We start from the raw sequence: 13,919 nt of genomic DNA, 5'->3' as shown, positions 1-13,919 counted from the left end.
GTATTTCATTTCATTTATGCATTGCTTCCTGTGAAATGTCCTGAAGCGATTAGCAATAAAAACATCATAATATATATAAAACACCAATTTCAAATCTGATTCAGGTGGTATACGAGATCTATATTTACTTACCTAAATAAAAGTGCTTTGGTTACAGTCAAATTTGGTATAAGTCAAACACTTCAGGGATCATTTGGAGGGCTAAGCTCAAGTAAATGTCTGAGATGTTTCTATTCTTTCTTTGTAGACCTATGGCTTTGCTCACTAAAATAGTATCTAGACTGTCAGTTTAATCTATAATGTGTCCTTTCCCTGACTACACTTAATATATTTTTCCCCAAAGGGTTTATTTTTCAGATAGTCACACTACATATGTATTCAAGTCCCTTTCATTCTATAATGTTACCAACATTTCCACTGCCTGCATTATTATTATTATTTTTTAGCTTTCATGGGGAATATTATTCTTTGCAGATTAAAGCAAGATACACATCTGCTATATATTTTGGAAAGTTGTTTGCTTACTATGCATTTGGACACTCTTCTGATAATGTAACCAAATTTTGAGTAACAGTTCCAGACATCAAGGAACAGGTTGTCCTCTATGTATGGATACAATTAGATGCTATGTTGAATCAAGATGGTGGACGGAACCTTTCAAAACAACCAACACTGATTCTATTTGTTTTGTTTCTTAGAATTCATAGAGTACAAGGATGCTGCTAGTAACATTATCAATAAGCAAATAAAAGGAGTCTATATATGGTCACATCCACACCATAGCTCTAAAGCACATATAAAGAACATGGCTTCTCCCAAAGAATCATGGGACCAGTAGTTTACCCCTCACAAAGCTACAATTCCCAGAAATCTTAGCAAACCACAGTTCCCAGGATTATTTGGGAGAAAGCCAAGTGCTTTCAGTATTCCTTAAATGTATGGGACACATGTGACCTTTGAGTGAAGGTCCTTTTGGAGCTGTCTTTTAGGAAATGGGGGAAATGAATAAAAATTGGTGAAAGAACACACACCTTCAACCCCTTTCCCTACACACTAATGATTTTTGAGGTCATTCTGGGGTGTGTGTTTTTTTAAGCAGAAAGGGTATGTCCCTTGCAACATCCTGCACCATGGGTTGATAAGCAATGGTTCTCACATGTAAGCATCAGAAAAGGATTGCCCTTTATTCAGTTACTCCTCATCTGAAAGATGAAAGACTTCATTTGTTTTGCTCTTAAGATTTTACACCCATCTACATGGTTCCAGTTTATGGGCCACTACAGAAGACCTATTTTTTGAGGGTTCATGCTGATTTGCTTGCACAAAGCTTATCCAGTGTTAGGTTATCTCTAGTTTGTATAGAGCATTTGTTCTCATTTGTTTGTGGGACAATTAAATGACCATACACATTCACCCTGGTTTCCTTGTGAGGTGCTTGTCTTCCCTTTAGTCATTCATTCATCCACATCTTTAAAGCTTTGCAAAGTTCAACAAGTCTGATTCTTTTTTAAAAATTGGATCTGTTATGCTAGGGTGACAGAGCCCTTTCATACACTTCAGTTGCTCAAACCTTAAGTTCTGGCTTGTGTGTAGAGCCTTCTTGCCAAGAGTGATAGGCTGGAGACACCATGTATTTTAAATTGCAGAAATGTTCCTTGTGAATTATTTGCCCAAAGCTCCAAATCCATTTCAAATATAGCTGTTTACTGTTGTATGCCATTTCTTATCTGCAGGTATGGCCAGGATTAACAGTTTTCCCTGATTTTTCCAATCCTGCTGCTGATGAATGGTGGACTAAAGAGTGCAGTGATTTTCACAATCAGCTCCCCTATGATGGACTGTGGATTGTAAGTACTGTACAATGAGCATAATTTGGATATTAATGTTTTGAGAAGGAATCCCATCTACTACTCAGTAAAGATAGCCTCTCAAAATTCTTCACTGTATATCAGGGGCGCCAACTTGCTCCCCACATGGAGGGGCGCCGGCACATTAAGTTTTATTTTCTTTCCAGAAGAAATTCTGTGTTGGCAGGCCTGCTGTCATTTTTATCCCAACCATAGCTTTATTTAAAGGCAAGGTGGAGAAAATGGCAGGTGTCACAAAAGAAGAAGAAAATGTTCAGTAAAATTGCCCTCTTGCTGTTTTAAGATTTCTTTGTCTCTCTGATGTTTTTGGACCACACCTCCTCTCTTCCCTAACCATTGGTCATGCTGGCTGGGGGTGTTTCGATTTGCAGTCCTGCCACAGCTACATGGCCACACATTCCTCACTCCTGTTTAAAAAAACCAGATAAATAAAGATGCTGATTTAATAGACACCATATACTCATGCATTTCTGCAAATATATCCTCCTAGGACATGAATGAAATATCCAATTTTGTCAAGGGATCAAAAAATGGCTGCCAAGTGAACAGCTTGAATTACCCTCCTTTTACTCCAAGTAAGTTCTTGCATGAAAACCCTAATACAAAAGCTGGTTTGTCCCAGGATAAGTTGACTTTTTGCTGATTTGGGTAATCGATGTTTGAGGAAGAAAAGAGACTTAAATATATCACTGAAATAACATAAAAGATACACAAGAAAGTAAAATAAAATAAACAGAAAAAGTGAAAGAAAGTGAAAGAAACAAATAAAGTAAAAGTCCAGATCAGTCAGGTGACTGTTCTTGGTAGGCTTGCCATATGTCAGGAAAATTCCTGACATGTCCTGGTTTGGGGGTGTAAAAAATGGCATCGGGGGAATTTGGGGATCTTCCTAAAAAAAGTTTGTGGGTGTCAGGAATAAAACTTTTTGAAATATGGCAACACTATCTCTTGGGCTTGGAATCACCCTTGCCACCCGGCCAGTAGAAGATGCACTATTCCAGATCTTACTTGAAGTTTAGGGGACGGTGCTGATGGACTGTTATCATGTTGCTAATACAGTATCAGTATTGATCTAACAGATCAGGTGTTTTAGGAATGAAAAATAAGAAGCAGAACTGGCAACAAAATGATGTTGTATGGAGTGCTCCATTTTCAGGAAGCTAGCCATGGCCGCTTCTAAAATCACCCATTCCATTCATGCACTGTTCCCTGCCCCCCCCCCCAACAGTCAGTGAGCATTCTCTCTCTTTCTTTTCAATAGGCTTATTTGGGTTTTCAAATTTACAATCATAGAGAAAACAAATAAGACAATATCTGTAAATCCCCTTTGACTCCCTCCCCTTTTTGTGGGTCCTTGTGTTAGCTTTTTCTCCTGCATCTTCTCTGTTAATCAAATTCCATGAAATCTGTCCCACCTCCCCAAAACTTATATGGCAGCTAATTCTATTGAAAAGCAATGGCTTTGAAAACGCTTTCAAATCTTTAGATTGTTTATAATCTAATGATCTTGCACATGGAACAAGAGGGAGTAAACTGGGCCTCAGCATGCTAGCATTCATTCTGCTATTATACATGTATTTTAATCTAGCTAGAAGCTAATGGGTGGGTTATTTTGTGGTTCGTTGATTGCTAGGAGATCTAGGGAGGGGCAAAACTAATGGTGGGTTTTAGGCTCCAAAGCAAACCCTTTCCATAAAACAATAAAATAGCCAGTATACATTACCCTCATTGAATCGAGTGTGGCATATCCGAAGTGCACATGCTTGTGACTTTTTTGAATGCAGCGAGTTCCATAAATATGATGCACCACTAAATCTTATTTCCTGAAATATTTACTTCAATGTAACTTCCTCTGCCTTTGTTCTACAGAGATTCTTGATCAAGTCATGTACTCAAAGACACTTTGCATGGATGCAGTGCAGGTTGCAGGCAAACACTATGATGTCCACAGCCTCTATGGATATTTCATGACTACAGCTACTGATAAGTAAGGAACCCACCGTTTTCTTCTTTAGCTCGCTTGTGGTGGTTTGCAAAAAGGGGTTTTGTATTTTGCAAGTAATGGGCTTTGATTGGGAAGAATGCAGAATTATTGATGAAATGTTGAGTAAGTTGAAAAAAAAGGATCATATCCTACATTGCAAAGTAGAGCCATAGCTCAAATCTTGGGGTGGGGCTTTAATGAAATGTTCTGATTTATATTGGTAATCAAAGCTCAGTTAGATCAGCATCCCCCATCCACTGTACACTGGCTTTCTCCTCCACCCTGCAAAGTCTGGAGCAGTCAAACCCGTCACAGGGTGGTACAGCCATAGTTTGCTGCCACATTGTTAGATCATAGCTGGAAGCTTTGGTATAGGTTAGAAGAAAAAGTGAGAAGTGGGATAACTTGGTGAGCCCCTTGGCATATGAAGGAAGGCTTACACAAATAAATCCCTTATGCCTTACTTCCCTGAAGGGATGCAGCACAGGACCCCTGTTGTTGTTGTTCAGTCGTTCAGTCGTGTCCGACTCTTCGTGACCCCATGGACCAGAGCACGCCAGGCACGCCTATCCTTCACTGCCTCTCGCAGTTTGGCCAAACTCATGTTAGTAGCTTCAAGAACACTGTCCAACCATCTCATCCTCTGTCGTCCCCTTCTCCTTGTGCCCTCCATCTTTCCCAACATCAGGGTCTTTTCTAGGGATTCTTCTCTTCTCATGAGGTGGCCAAAGTACTGGAGCCTCAACTTCAGGATCTGTCCTTCTAGTGAGTACTCAGGGCTGATTTCTTTGAGAATGGATAGGTTTGATCTTCTTGCAGTCCACGGGACTCTCAAGAGTCTCCTCCAGCACCATAATTCAAAAGCATCAATTCTACGGCGATCAGCCTTCTTTATGGTCCAGCTCTCACTTCCGTACATTACTACTGGGAAAACCATAGCTTTAACTATACGGACTTTTGTCGGCAAGGTGATGTCTTTGCTTTTTAAGATGCTGTCTAGGTTTGTCATTGCTTTTCTCCCAAGAAGCAGGCGTCTTCTGATTTCGTGACTGCTGTCACCATCTGCAGTGATCATGGAACCCAAGAAAGTGAAATCTCTCACTGCCTCCATTTCTTCCCCTTCTATTTGCCAGGAGGTGATGGGACCAGTGGCCATGATCTTAGTTTTTTTGATGTTGAGCTTCAGACCATATTTTGCGCTCTCTTCTTTCACCCTCATTAAAAGGTTCTTCAATTCTTCCTCACTTTCTGCCATCAAGGTAGTATCATCAGCATATCTGAGGTTGTTGATATTTTTTCCGGCAATCTTAATTCCAGTTGGGGATTCATCCAGTCCAGCCTTTCGCATGATGTATTCTGCATATAAGTTAAATAAGCAGGGAGACAATATACAGCCTTGTCGTACTCCTTTCCCAATTTTGAACCAATCAGTTGTTCCATATCCAGTTCTAACTGTAGCTTCTTGTCCCACATAGAGATTTCTCAGGAGGCAAATGAGGTGATCCGGCACTCCCATTTCTTTAAGAACTTGCCATAGTTTGCTGTGGTCGACACAGTCAAATGCTTTTGCATAATCAATGAAGCAGAAGTAGATGTTTTTCTGGAACTCTCTGGCTTTCTCCATAATCCAGCGCATGTTTGCAATTTGGTCTCTGGTTCCTCTGCCCCTTCGAAATCCAGCTTGCACTTCTGGGAGTTCTCGGTCCACATACTGCTTAAGCCTGCCTTGTAGAATTTTAAGCATAACCTTGCTAGCGTGTGAAATGAGTGCAATTGTGCGGTAGTTGGAGCATTCTTTGGCACTGCCCTTCTTTGGGATTGGGATGTAGACTGATCTTCTCCAATCCTCTGGCCACTGCTGAGTTTTCCAAACTTGCTGGCATATTGAGTGCAGCACCTTAACAGCATCCTCTTTTAAAATTTTAAATAGTTCAGCTGGAATATCATCACTTCCACTGGCCTTGTTGTTAGCAAGGCTTTCTAAGGCCCATTTGACTTCACTCTCCAGGATGTCTGGCTCAAGGTCAGCAACCACATTTCCTGGGGTGTATGAGACCTCCATATCTTTCTGGTATAATTCCTCTGTGTATTCTTGCCACCTCTTCTTGATGTCTTCTGCTTCTGTTAGGTCCTTTCCACTTTTGTCCTTAATTGTGGTAATCTTTGTACGAAATGTTCCTTTCATATCTCCAATTTTCTTGAATAAATCTCTGGTTTTTCCCATTCTGTTATTTTCCTCTATTTCTTTGCATTGCTCGTTTAGAAAGGCCCTCTTGTCTCTCCTTGCTATTCTTTGGAAATCTGCATTCAATTTCCTGTATCTTTCACAATCTCCTTCGCATTTTGCTTGTCTTCTCTCCCCCGCTATTTGTAAGGCCTCATTGGTCAGCCACTTTGCTTTCTTGCATTTCTTTTTCATTGGGATAGTTTTCGTTGCTGTCTCCTGTATAATGTTACGAGCCTCCATCCACAGTTCTTCAGGTACTCTATCCACCAAATCTAAATTCTTGAACCTGTTCTTCACTTCAACTGTGTATTCATAAGGAATTTGATTTAGATTGAATCTTACTGGCCCAGTGGTTTTTCCTACTTTCTTCAGTTTAAGCTGGAATTTTGCTATAAGAAGCTGATGATCTGAGCCACAGTCAGCTCCAGGTCTTGTTTTTGCTGAGTGTATAGAGCTTCTCCATCTTTGGCTGCAGAGAATATAATCAATCTGATTTCGATGTTGCCCATCTGGTGATGTCCATGTGTAGAGTCGTCTCTTGTGTTGTTGGAAAAGAGTGTTTGTGATGACCAGCTTGTTCTCTTGACAGAACTCTATTAGCCTTTGCCCTGCTTCATTTTGATCTCCAAGGCCAAACTTGCCAGTTGTTCCTTTTATCTCTTGACTTCCTACTTTAGCATTCCAATCCCCTATAATGAGAAGAACATCCTTCTTTGGTGTCATTTCTATAAGGTGTTGTAAGTATTGAGCCTTAAGCCTGTACATATGACTGATGGTGATGTTCAGAGTACTCTAAGGGGTTGCCCAAGCACGATGGGTAGCAGAAGACTATGTCTTCTAGCTGTTGCCCTTGGCAGTATGCATATCCACACCAAGGCAGGGGGAATCTGGCATTTAAAGGGAATGCTACGGATTAGATGTTTAAATGAATGAAGCCAAGATCTATATTTTACCACAGGGTTTCCCAAGCTTGGGTCTCCAGCTGTTTTTGGACTGTAATTCCTATCAACCCTGACCATGTTTGCTTTTCTACATTCCTCAGAATGCCACAGATAATATCCTTTAAAAATAATAAAAAATAAAGAAGAAAAATACATCTAGCTATACCATACTAAATATACGCATAAAGTAAACACCACTTGGTTTTACATCGATTCCTGCATGTGATAAATGGTGTGCACTTTAGTCTGAACACCTCTTTAGATCATATCCTTCTGTCTCCTTATGGTTTTTGCAGCACATAATTTTCTTCATTAGCATTATGTCCCATATTTTCCTTTTCCACTGGTCCATCGTTGGTAAACTGACCATGCTACAATGCCCTGTCCCTATAGTTTTGCCTCACAAAGAACTTGTAAGATGAAACTCCACAGAGGGTTAGCCTGTTGTAGCCGACTTAAGGCTCACGGCTTGTTCTCTGTCCCAGGGGAGAAACATGCAGACTGAACCGCCATAAGAAGCTGGTGTTGGCACCCTCCACCATCAGCTGCACTGGTCTTATGGACTATATCTTCAGGCCCATCCCTGTAACTGGTAAAAGTCTCATGGATAAGTGACAGGGGGCACGATAACATTCTCTGATTGCACAGTTTTGTCCTAGAACTGATTGGGATGGCAATATTTTTGAAGGCATCAGGGAAGTAGCATATGATCTGAGAGACATGACCCAGAACACAGTCCTTTCAAGTTAACAGAAATCCACCTTCTGCTCTAACGTTACAAATTTGTTTTGTTTTCAGTGCTCTCCAGAAAGTTTTCCCCAATCAGAGAAGCTTCCTTCTTTCACGATCTACTTTTGCTGGATCTGGAAAACTCACAGGACATTGGCTGGGAGATAATTTTGCTACATGGAATGATATTAAATGGTCCATACAAGGAATTTTGGAATTTGGTCTCTTTGGATACCCTTATGTAAGATACTTTAACTCTCCTTCCTTCCTTCTTCTTCTTCTTCTTCTTCTTCTTCTTCTTCTTCTTCTTCTTCTTCTTCTTCTTCCTTGTCCTCCCCCCCCCCCGCTTCTTAGCATCATTTACTATTTTCACTGCAATTAACATATTCATTGTAGCTTCCAGGTATGATTCAGGGACGATATCTTTCAAATAATTCACTAGCAATATTGATAGAATATATCTTCATTTCTGAAATGCAATTTTGGATAAATTTGTATTACCAAGCAGCTCAAAAATATATGCAAACAATTCAATAAATCATAATAGTCTTCAGTCTGAACACCTTACAAGTGTTTTGACTTTGGTCCTTAGGTAAGGTAAGTCCCCCCCCCCCCAAATGGTTCTCATCTGCTGATCCTTTCTTCTGCAGGTTTATAAATGCATTAAATAAATGGAATGAAACAGTGAGCTAAGTAAAAAATGAGGATTTCAAGATCCCTGCTTACCTTAGTACAAAGTTAGGAATATATACCTAGGCATGTAGATCTAATGCTGAAGTCATACCATGTTTCAGTGCTTTTCTTACGTGCACATAACTTTCAGATTGGAGCAGATATCTGTGGGTTCGTTTATGAGGTTGACGAAGAACTCTGCCGGCGGTGGTATCAACTTGGGGCATTTTACCCATTTTCTCGGAGTCACAATGAAGAAACACCCAGTGTAGGTCTCCTTAAAAAAAAAAAAAAAAAAAAAAAAAAACAGATCCACTTTTTAGTGACTTAAATTCTCCTTCTTTGTGTCAATAACAATTGTAACATTCACTTTCAGCATAAAGACCCTGCATTTTGGGGGAAGGACTCTCTTTTGGTGAACACAACCAAACACTACCTGAACATACGCTACACCTTGCTACCGTATCTCTATACCCTCTTTTACAGAGCACATTCCCAGGGAGATACAGTTTCAAGACCTGTTCAGCATGAGTAAGTCCATTGTTTTCCCTCTGAAGAAAATATCATTTGTGAAGGGGAGCGACCTTCGATGTTCCTCCTTTTTTATGATCCAGAATAAAATAAGATGCATTTCCATTATTCTATTTTAATAGGGTGGTATTCAACTAAAGTAGACCTATTGAAATTAGTGGACCTAACTTAGTCATATTTGTTTATTTTCATTCGGTAGGCTCCAAGAATTTTAATGTTAAAGATTATTCACAATGTTAAATTCTTTAGAAGTCTCGGTACAAAGAGAAGAGAACTGTTGTTGTTGTTGTTAATTTCATTTATTTCTATACTGCCCTATACCCGAAGGTCTCAGGGTAGTTCGCATAAAATATCAATTACATAAAATCAAAACAAAAACAACAACCCAATACACCCCTCCCCAAAACAGCCAGCATTTAAAAAAGGGTTTAGGATGTAGATCAAGTCAGGCAAAGGCCTGATTAAAAAGGAACGGTTTCGCCTTGTGCCTAAAGGTGTATAGTGAAGGCGGCAGGCGTACTTCTCTGGGGAGAGCGTTCTACAGACGGGGAGCCACTACAGAAAAGCCCCTGTTCTCGTGTTGTCACCCTCTTGACCTCTCAAGGAGGAGGCACACGAAGAAGATTTACTGTATATGTATAGTTATTGTAAACCATATAGATTTTTTTAAAAAAAAAAAATTAAATTGGGGGTTACAATAACTTTTTTATAAATGAATCTAAGCAATATGAAGTCAAGCTGGACAGTGGAGGGAGCACTAACAAGCCTCTCTTCTATGTTGAAATAAAATAATCTGGTGAGGTTGATTGCAATGTTGCATGTTTTCAGTTTAAAATATTTTGGGTTTCACACTAAGGTCTCCCAGAAAGAATTTCCATATGTGCTGATGTGCATTCATGCAGCTTTGGATACATTTCTACTTCAAATAGAAGGAGCCTATCTGTGCCCACAGAACAATGTATAGTGCAGTTAAGCCCACTTAAATGAATATGAGAGACTTTGGAGACTTGTTTTGGGAACTCTGCATGCCACCAGTGGGTTTGAGTGAAGAGGGATTAATGCAAAGAGTGACCTGAGTGACCCATTAGTATATGGATTGGTATCTTTTATTTTTAATAATAAGTTGCAGTGGGACATACAATGGAAAATGGTTCATATTTAGGGAATATGTTTAGGGAAGCTTTTAATGTTTGATGGATTATTGCATTTTAATATTTTGTTGGAATCCGCCCAGAGTGGCTGGGGAAGCCCAGCCAGATGGGCGGGGTATAAATAAATAAATAAATTATTATTATTATTATTATTATTATTATTATTATTATTATTTAAAAATAAATATATTGGTGACTGGCCAGGAAACCCATACATTTCCCCCTGAGATTTGTGGGTGAACAGTAGGCATATTTTTTGGACAAGTTGTGTGTGTGTGTGGGGGGGGGAATTAAAGGTATGCATTTTACATGTATATAATTGCAAGTGGCACTTCCAAATCCTGAGATGCCTTCATCTGATAAAACTGCCTGTATTCCATTATGATGGTGTCATATTAAAACATGTGAAGTACACAAGTGTGTTTCTTGTCATCGGTGGAATTCAAAAATATGCCAATATATTCCAAGCTTCCAAGTTTGAGGTTTTGCCATTGTTTTGCCACAGATTTCAGAATTAAGTTGTTAATTGTAAAAGTGCCTGGAATTCCCTAAGAGCTGTGCAGATTCACAGGTTCACAATCTGATGCACGCAATGATAATGGAAAGAAGGAACAGGGTGGGGAGAAGGCAGCATGGAAGCCCATTCAGATGCCACTAAACTGTGAAGTGTAACCCAATAAGTCTTCTTTCAACAAACATAATATTAGCATTGTCTTCTTCACTTAGATTCTATGCAGATCCAGCCACCTGGGCTATTGACAGGCAGTTCCTGTGGGGGCCTGGTCTTCTTATTACTCCAGTCCTGGATGCGGTATGTCTAATTTTAGTATCCTGCAAGCTAAAAGGTAAAGGGACCTCTGAACGTTAGGTCCAGTCGTGGATGACTCTGGGGTTGCGGCACTTATCTCACTCTATAGGCCGAGGAAGCACTCCACACAAATGTTACTGAGCTTTGGCATCTTAGCAACCACCCTGTTAAAGGTAAAGGTAAAGGTAAAGGACCCCTGACAGTTAAGTCCAGTCGCAAACGGCTCTGGGGTTGCGGCGCTCATCTTGCTTTACAGGCCGAGGGAGCCGGCGTTTGTCTGCAGACAGTTTTTCAGGGTCATGTGGCCAGCATGACTAAGCCGCTTCTGGCGATACCAGAACATCGCACGGAAACGCCGTTTACCTTCCCGCTGGAGCAGTACCTATTTATCTACTTGCACTTTGACGTGCTTTCGAACTGCTAGGTTGGCAGGAACTGGGACTGAGCAACGGGAGCTCACCCCGACATTGCGGGGATTCAAAGTGCTGACATTCTGATTGGCAAGCCCTAGGCTCAGTCATTTAGACCACAGCACCACCCACGTCCCGCGTCCTGGAAGCTAGCCACCTTTAAAATTTGCTATTTAAAAAGAAAGTTAAAAGAAAGAAAAAGAAAGTGAGCATTCAAACCCCCACCCCATGCTTAAGATACTAGGCATGGGCAGGCAGCCTCAGGCAGACAGCAGCACACAGCAGCAAGAATATATGTATGAGGGGAATAATACAGGTATAGAAGAGTTTTGAGGGATGGATAGTCAGAAATGGAAAAAAGTAACATATTCACTGGAGTCATGGAACGAACCTTGTCATATGGGGTAGATTGCAGTGAGTGAGGGGGAAATAAAAATATTATTTGAAATAAATAATGTTCACTGTGATTATCAGAACCATAATTGTCATAATAATAGTATTAATGCTGAATAATAAGACCATTAATAAAGCTGGCTGATATGCCCACAATATTTGGCTGGCTGACCTGTTAATAATAACAGATAAAATGAAATTGTGTGACCACACTTAGGCTACATCAAACAAGCTGGCTGCTTCTTGTTTGTGGTTAGCAATTGGATATAATGGTAATAATATTAATAATAATTAGTAATAAAATTGTTCACCACACAATTAGGCTGTTGTATTGCTTGCTATCTGGTGGCTGTTTAGCAATTGGAAGTACAGTATTAATAATCAGAAAACAGCTATACTGTAATAATGTACTGGACTGTGTACAATATACTCAGAAGACATACATATGCATAACAAAATACTAATAGAGACAGGAATAGAAAGTTGAACACAGCTATAAATAAACATTACATAAAACAGAGCCAAATGGGAGTGGGTGGAATGCTAAAACAAAGGTAACAAACATTTTATTAAAAACGATAAAGATTGGACTGGGATGGATTGGGAAAGGATAGAAAACAAACTCAAGCTCAGCAAATGCCACCTAACACTTTATAAGAGAAGTTATTTTTAAGAAGAGTTCTGTGTTTTAATACCACGCCACCTTCTCCCCAAGCGCTGTGATTGGAGAGTGTTGAGTGGGGTAAGATCATTCAAGCTGTCCTCCCCACTTTTCCCTCCCTAATGCGCTCCCTATATGGTGCTGTAATTAATAATTGCAACAGTTTGGACACTTTCTGGTTTTCTGAGACACTGTTTTGTGCTACACATTTGCTCAAATCAGACCACACGGTAGTGATTTGTAATTGCTTCAGCCCAATCGGAACAGGGCACAAATGGGCCTGAATCAGCCCAATTCTGTTTTCATTTTGGCCAAATCTTGAGTATATAGCCCTACTATTTCAGGCAGTACCATCCTATATGCACTTATCTGGGCATAGGGATAAGGAAGAAATGTATTGGTTCTAAAATGAGAACTAAGTAAGCTTTGCAGAACCTCTGAATGTTGCTGAATCAGTCCCAGCAAGCATGACAAATGGGCACAGACGATGGGAGTTTTGGTTCAGCCACATCTGGAGCACCAAAGCTTCCCCACACCTGCAAAAAAATGAACCAAAATGCATTTATCTTTTAAAATTTGAACTTTCTCAAACATTCCTTTAATTGGCAGTAGGTGCTGACTGGTTATCGGGTTTGATCCACTTACATGGTCTCGTTTGGTCTTCTTGTTTTTCCTGCATTACTGTGCTGACATTTGCTGACTGGTGTTTTATTTGTAATATGGATGAAAATAATTCCGACTGATTATGTACCTGTTTCAAAATTCCTGTAACCGGAATGAAATCTAGTAGGATACTCAGCTACCCAAGCCACAGTGAAAGGAATGGGACAACAGCTCCTATGCATTTTTGCTGAGGCTTGTACAGGGGACTTTTCTGATGAACTTCAATTCCCTTATGGCAAATATTAAAATAAATTTTATTCTGTAATTTTATTATTATGGAATTACTGTTACCTATGAATTTTGTGTTATCCCTTCACCTTGACTTCACTTGACAAGTGAAATTCTTGCTTATTTAATTTCAGGGTGCAGAAATAGTGACTGCATACATGCCTGATGCTGTGTGGTATGACTATGAGACAGTAAGTATATAATTTGTTTTTTCTTTTAGAAAAATAATAATGTTCTGCATAAGTCTCCATGTGTGCTGGTTCAAACTAAACCATGGGTAGGCAAACTAATGCCCAGGGGCCGGATCTGGCCCAATCGCCTTCTAAATCCGGCCTGTGGACGGTCTGGGAATCAGCATGTTTTTACATGAGTAGAATGTGTGCTTTTATTTAAAATGCACCTCTGGGTTATTTGTGGGGCATAGGAATTCGTTCATCCCCCCCCCAAAAAAAAATAGTCCAGCCCCAACAAGGTCTGAGGGACAGTGGACCGGCTCCCTGCTGAAAAAAATTGCTGACCCCTGAACTAAACCCTGATGGTGTCACCCAACACTCCTGTTCTGCTAGGTCAACAGAATTGCACAAGTGGACTTAAACGTCTCTTCTTTGAAGCTCCTTGTGAGCCCTCAAAATCAGCTCTAGAAGGATAGGGGC

The 13,919-nt window shown here is 40.1% G+C and overlaps 1 protein-coding gene across 1 annotated transcript in view; it reads left to right on the top strand.

Annotated features, from left to right (window-relative positions):
* The window catches only part of SI (sucrase-isomaltase), a 102,934-nt gene that overhangs the window by 24,714 nt on the left and 64,301 nt on the right, over window positions 1-13,919 (top strand). The window contains exons 12-19 of the mRNA XM_033150581.1: window positions 1,734-1,847; window positions 2,359-2,443; window positions 3,738-3,855; window positions 7,819-7,990; window positions 8,573-8,689; window positions 8,798-8,952; window positions 10,830-10,914; window positions 13,401-13,457. Of these exons, the coding sequence (XP_033006472.1) occupies window positions 1,734-1,847; window positions 2,359-2,443; window positions 3,738-3,855; window positions 7,819-7,990; window positions 8,573-8,689; window positions 8,798-8,952; window positions 10,830-10,914; window positions 13,401-13,457 (903 nt within the window). The remainder of the gene's footprint in view (window positions 1-1,733; window positions 1,848-2,358; window positions 2,444-3,737; window positions 3,856-7,818; window positions 7,991-8,572; window positions 8,690-8,797; window positions 8,953-10,829; window positions 10,915-13,400; window positions 13,458-13,919) is intronic.

Source organism: Lacerta agilis, chromosome 5 (assembly GCF_009819535.1).
Source record: "Lacerta agilis isolate rLacAgi1 chromosome 5, rLacAgi1.pri, whole genome shotgun sequence".
Lineage (NCBI taxonomy): Eukaryota > Metazoa > Chordata > Lepidosauria > Squamata > Lacertidae > Lacerta > Lacerta agilis.
Note: the sequence above shows the minus strand (reverse complement) of the source record. Positions and strands in the feature narration are given on the sequence as shown.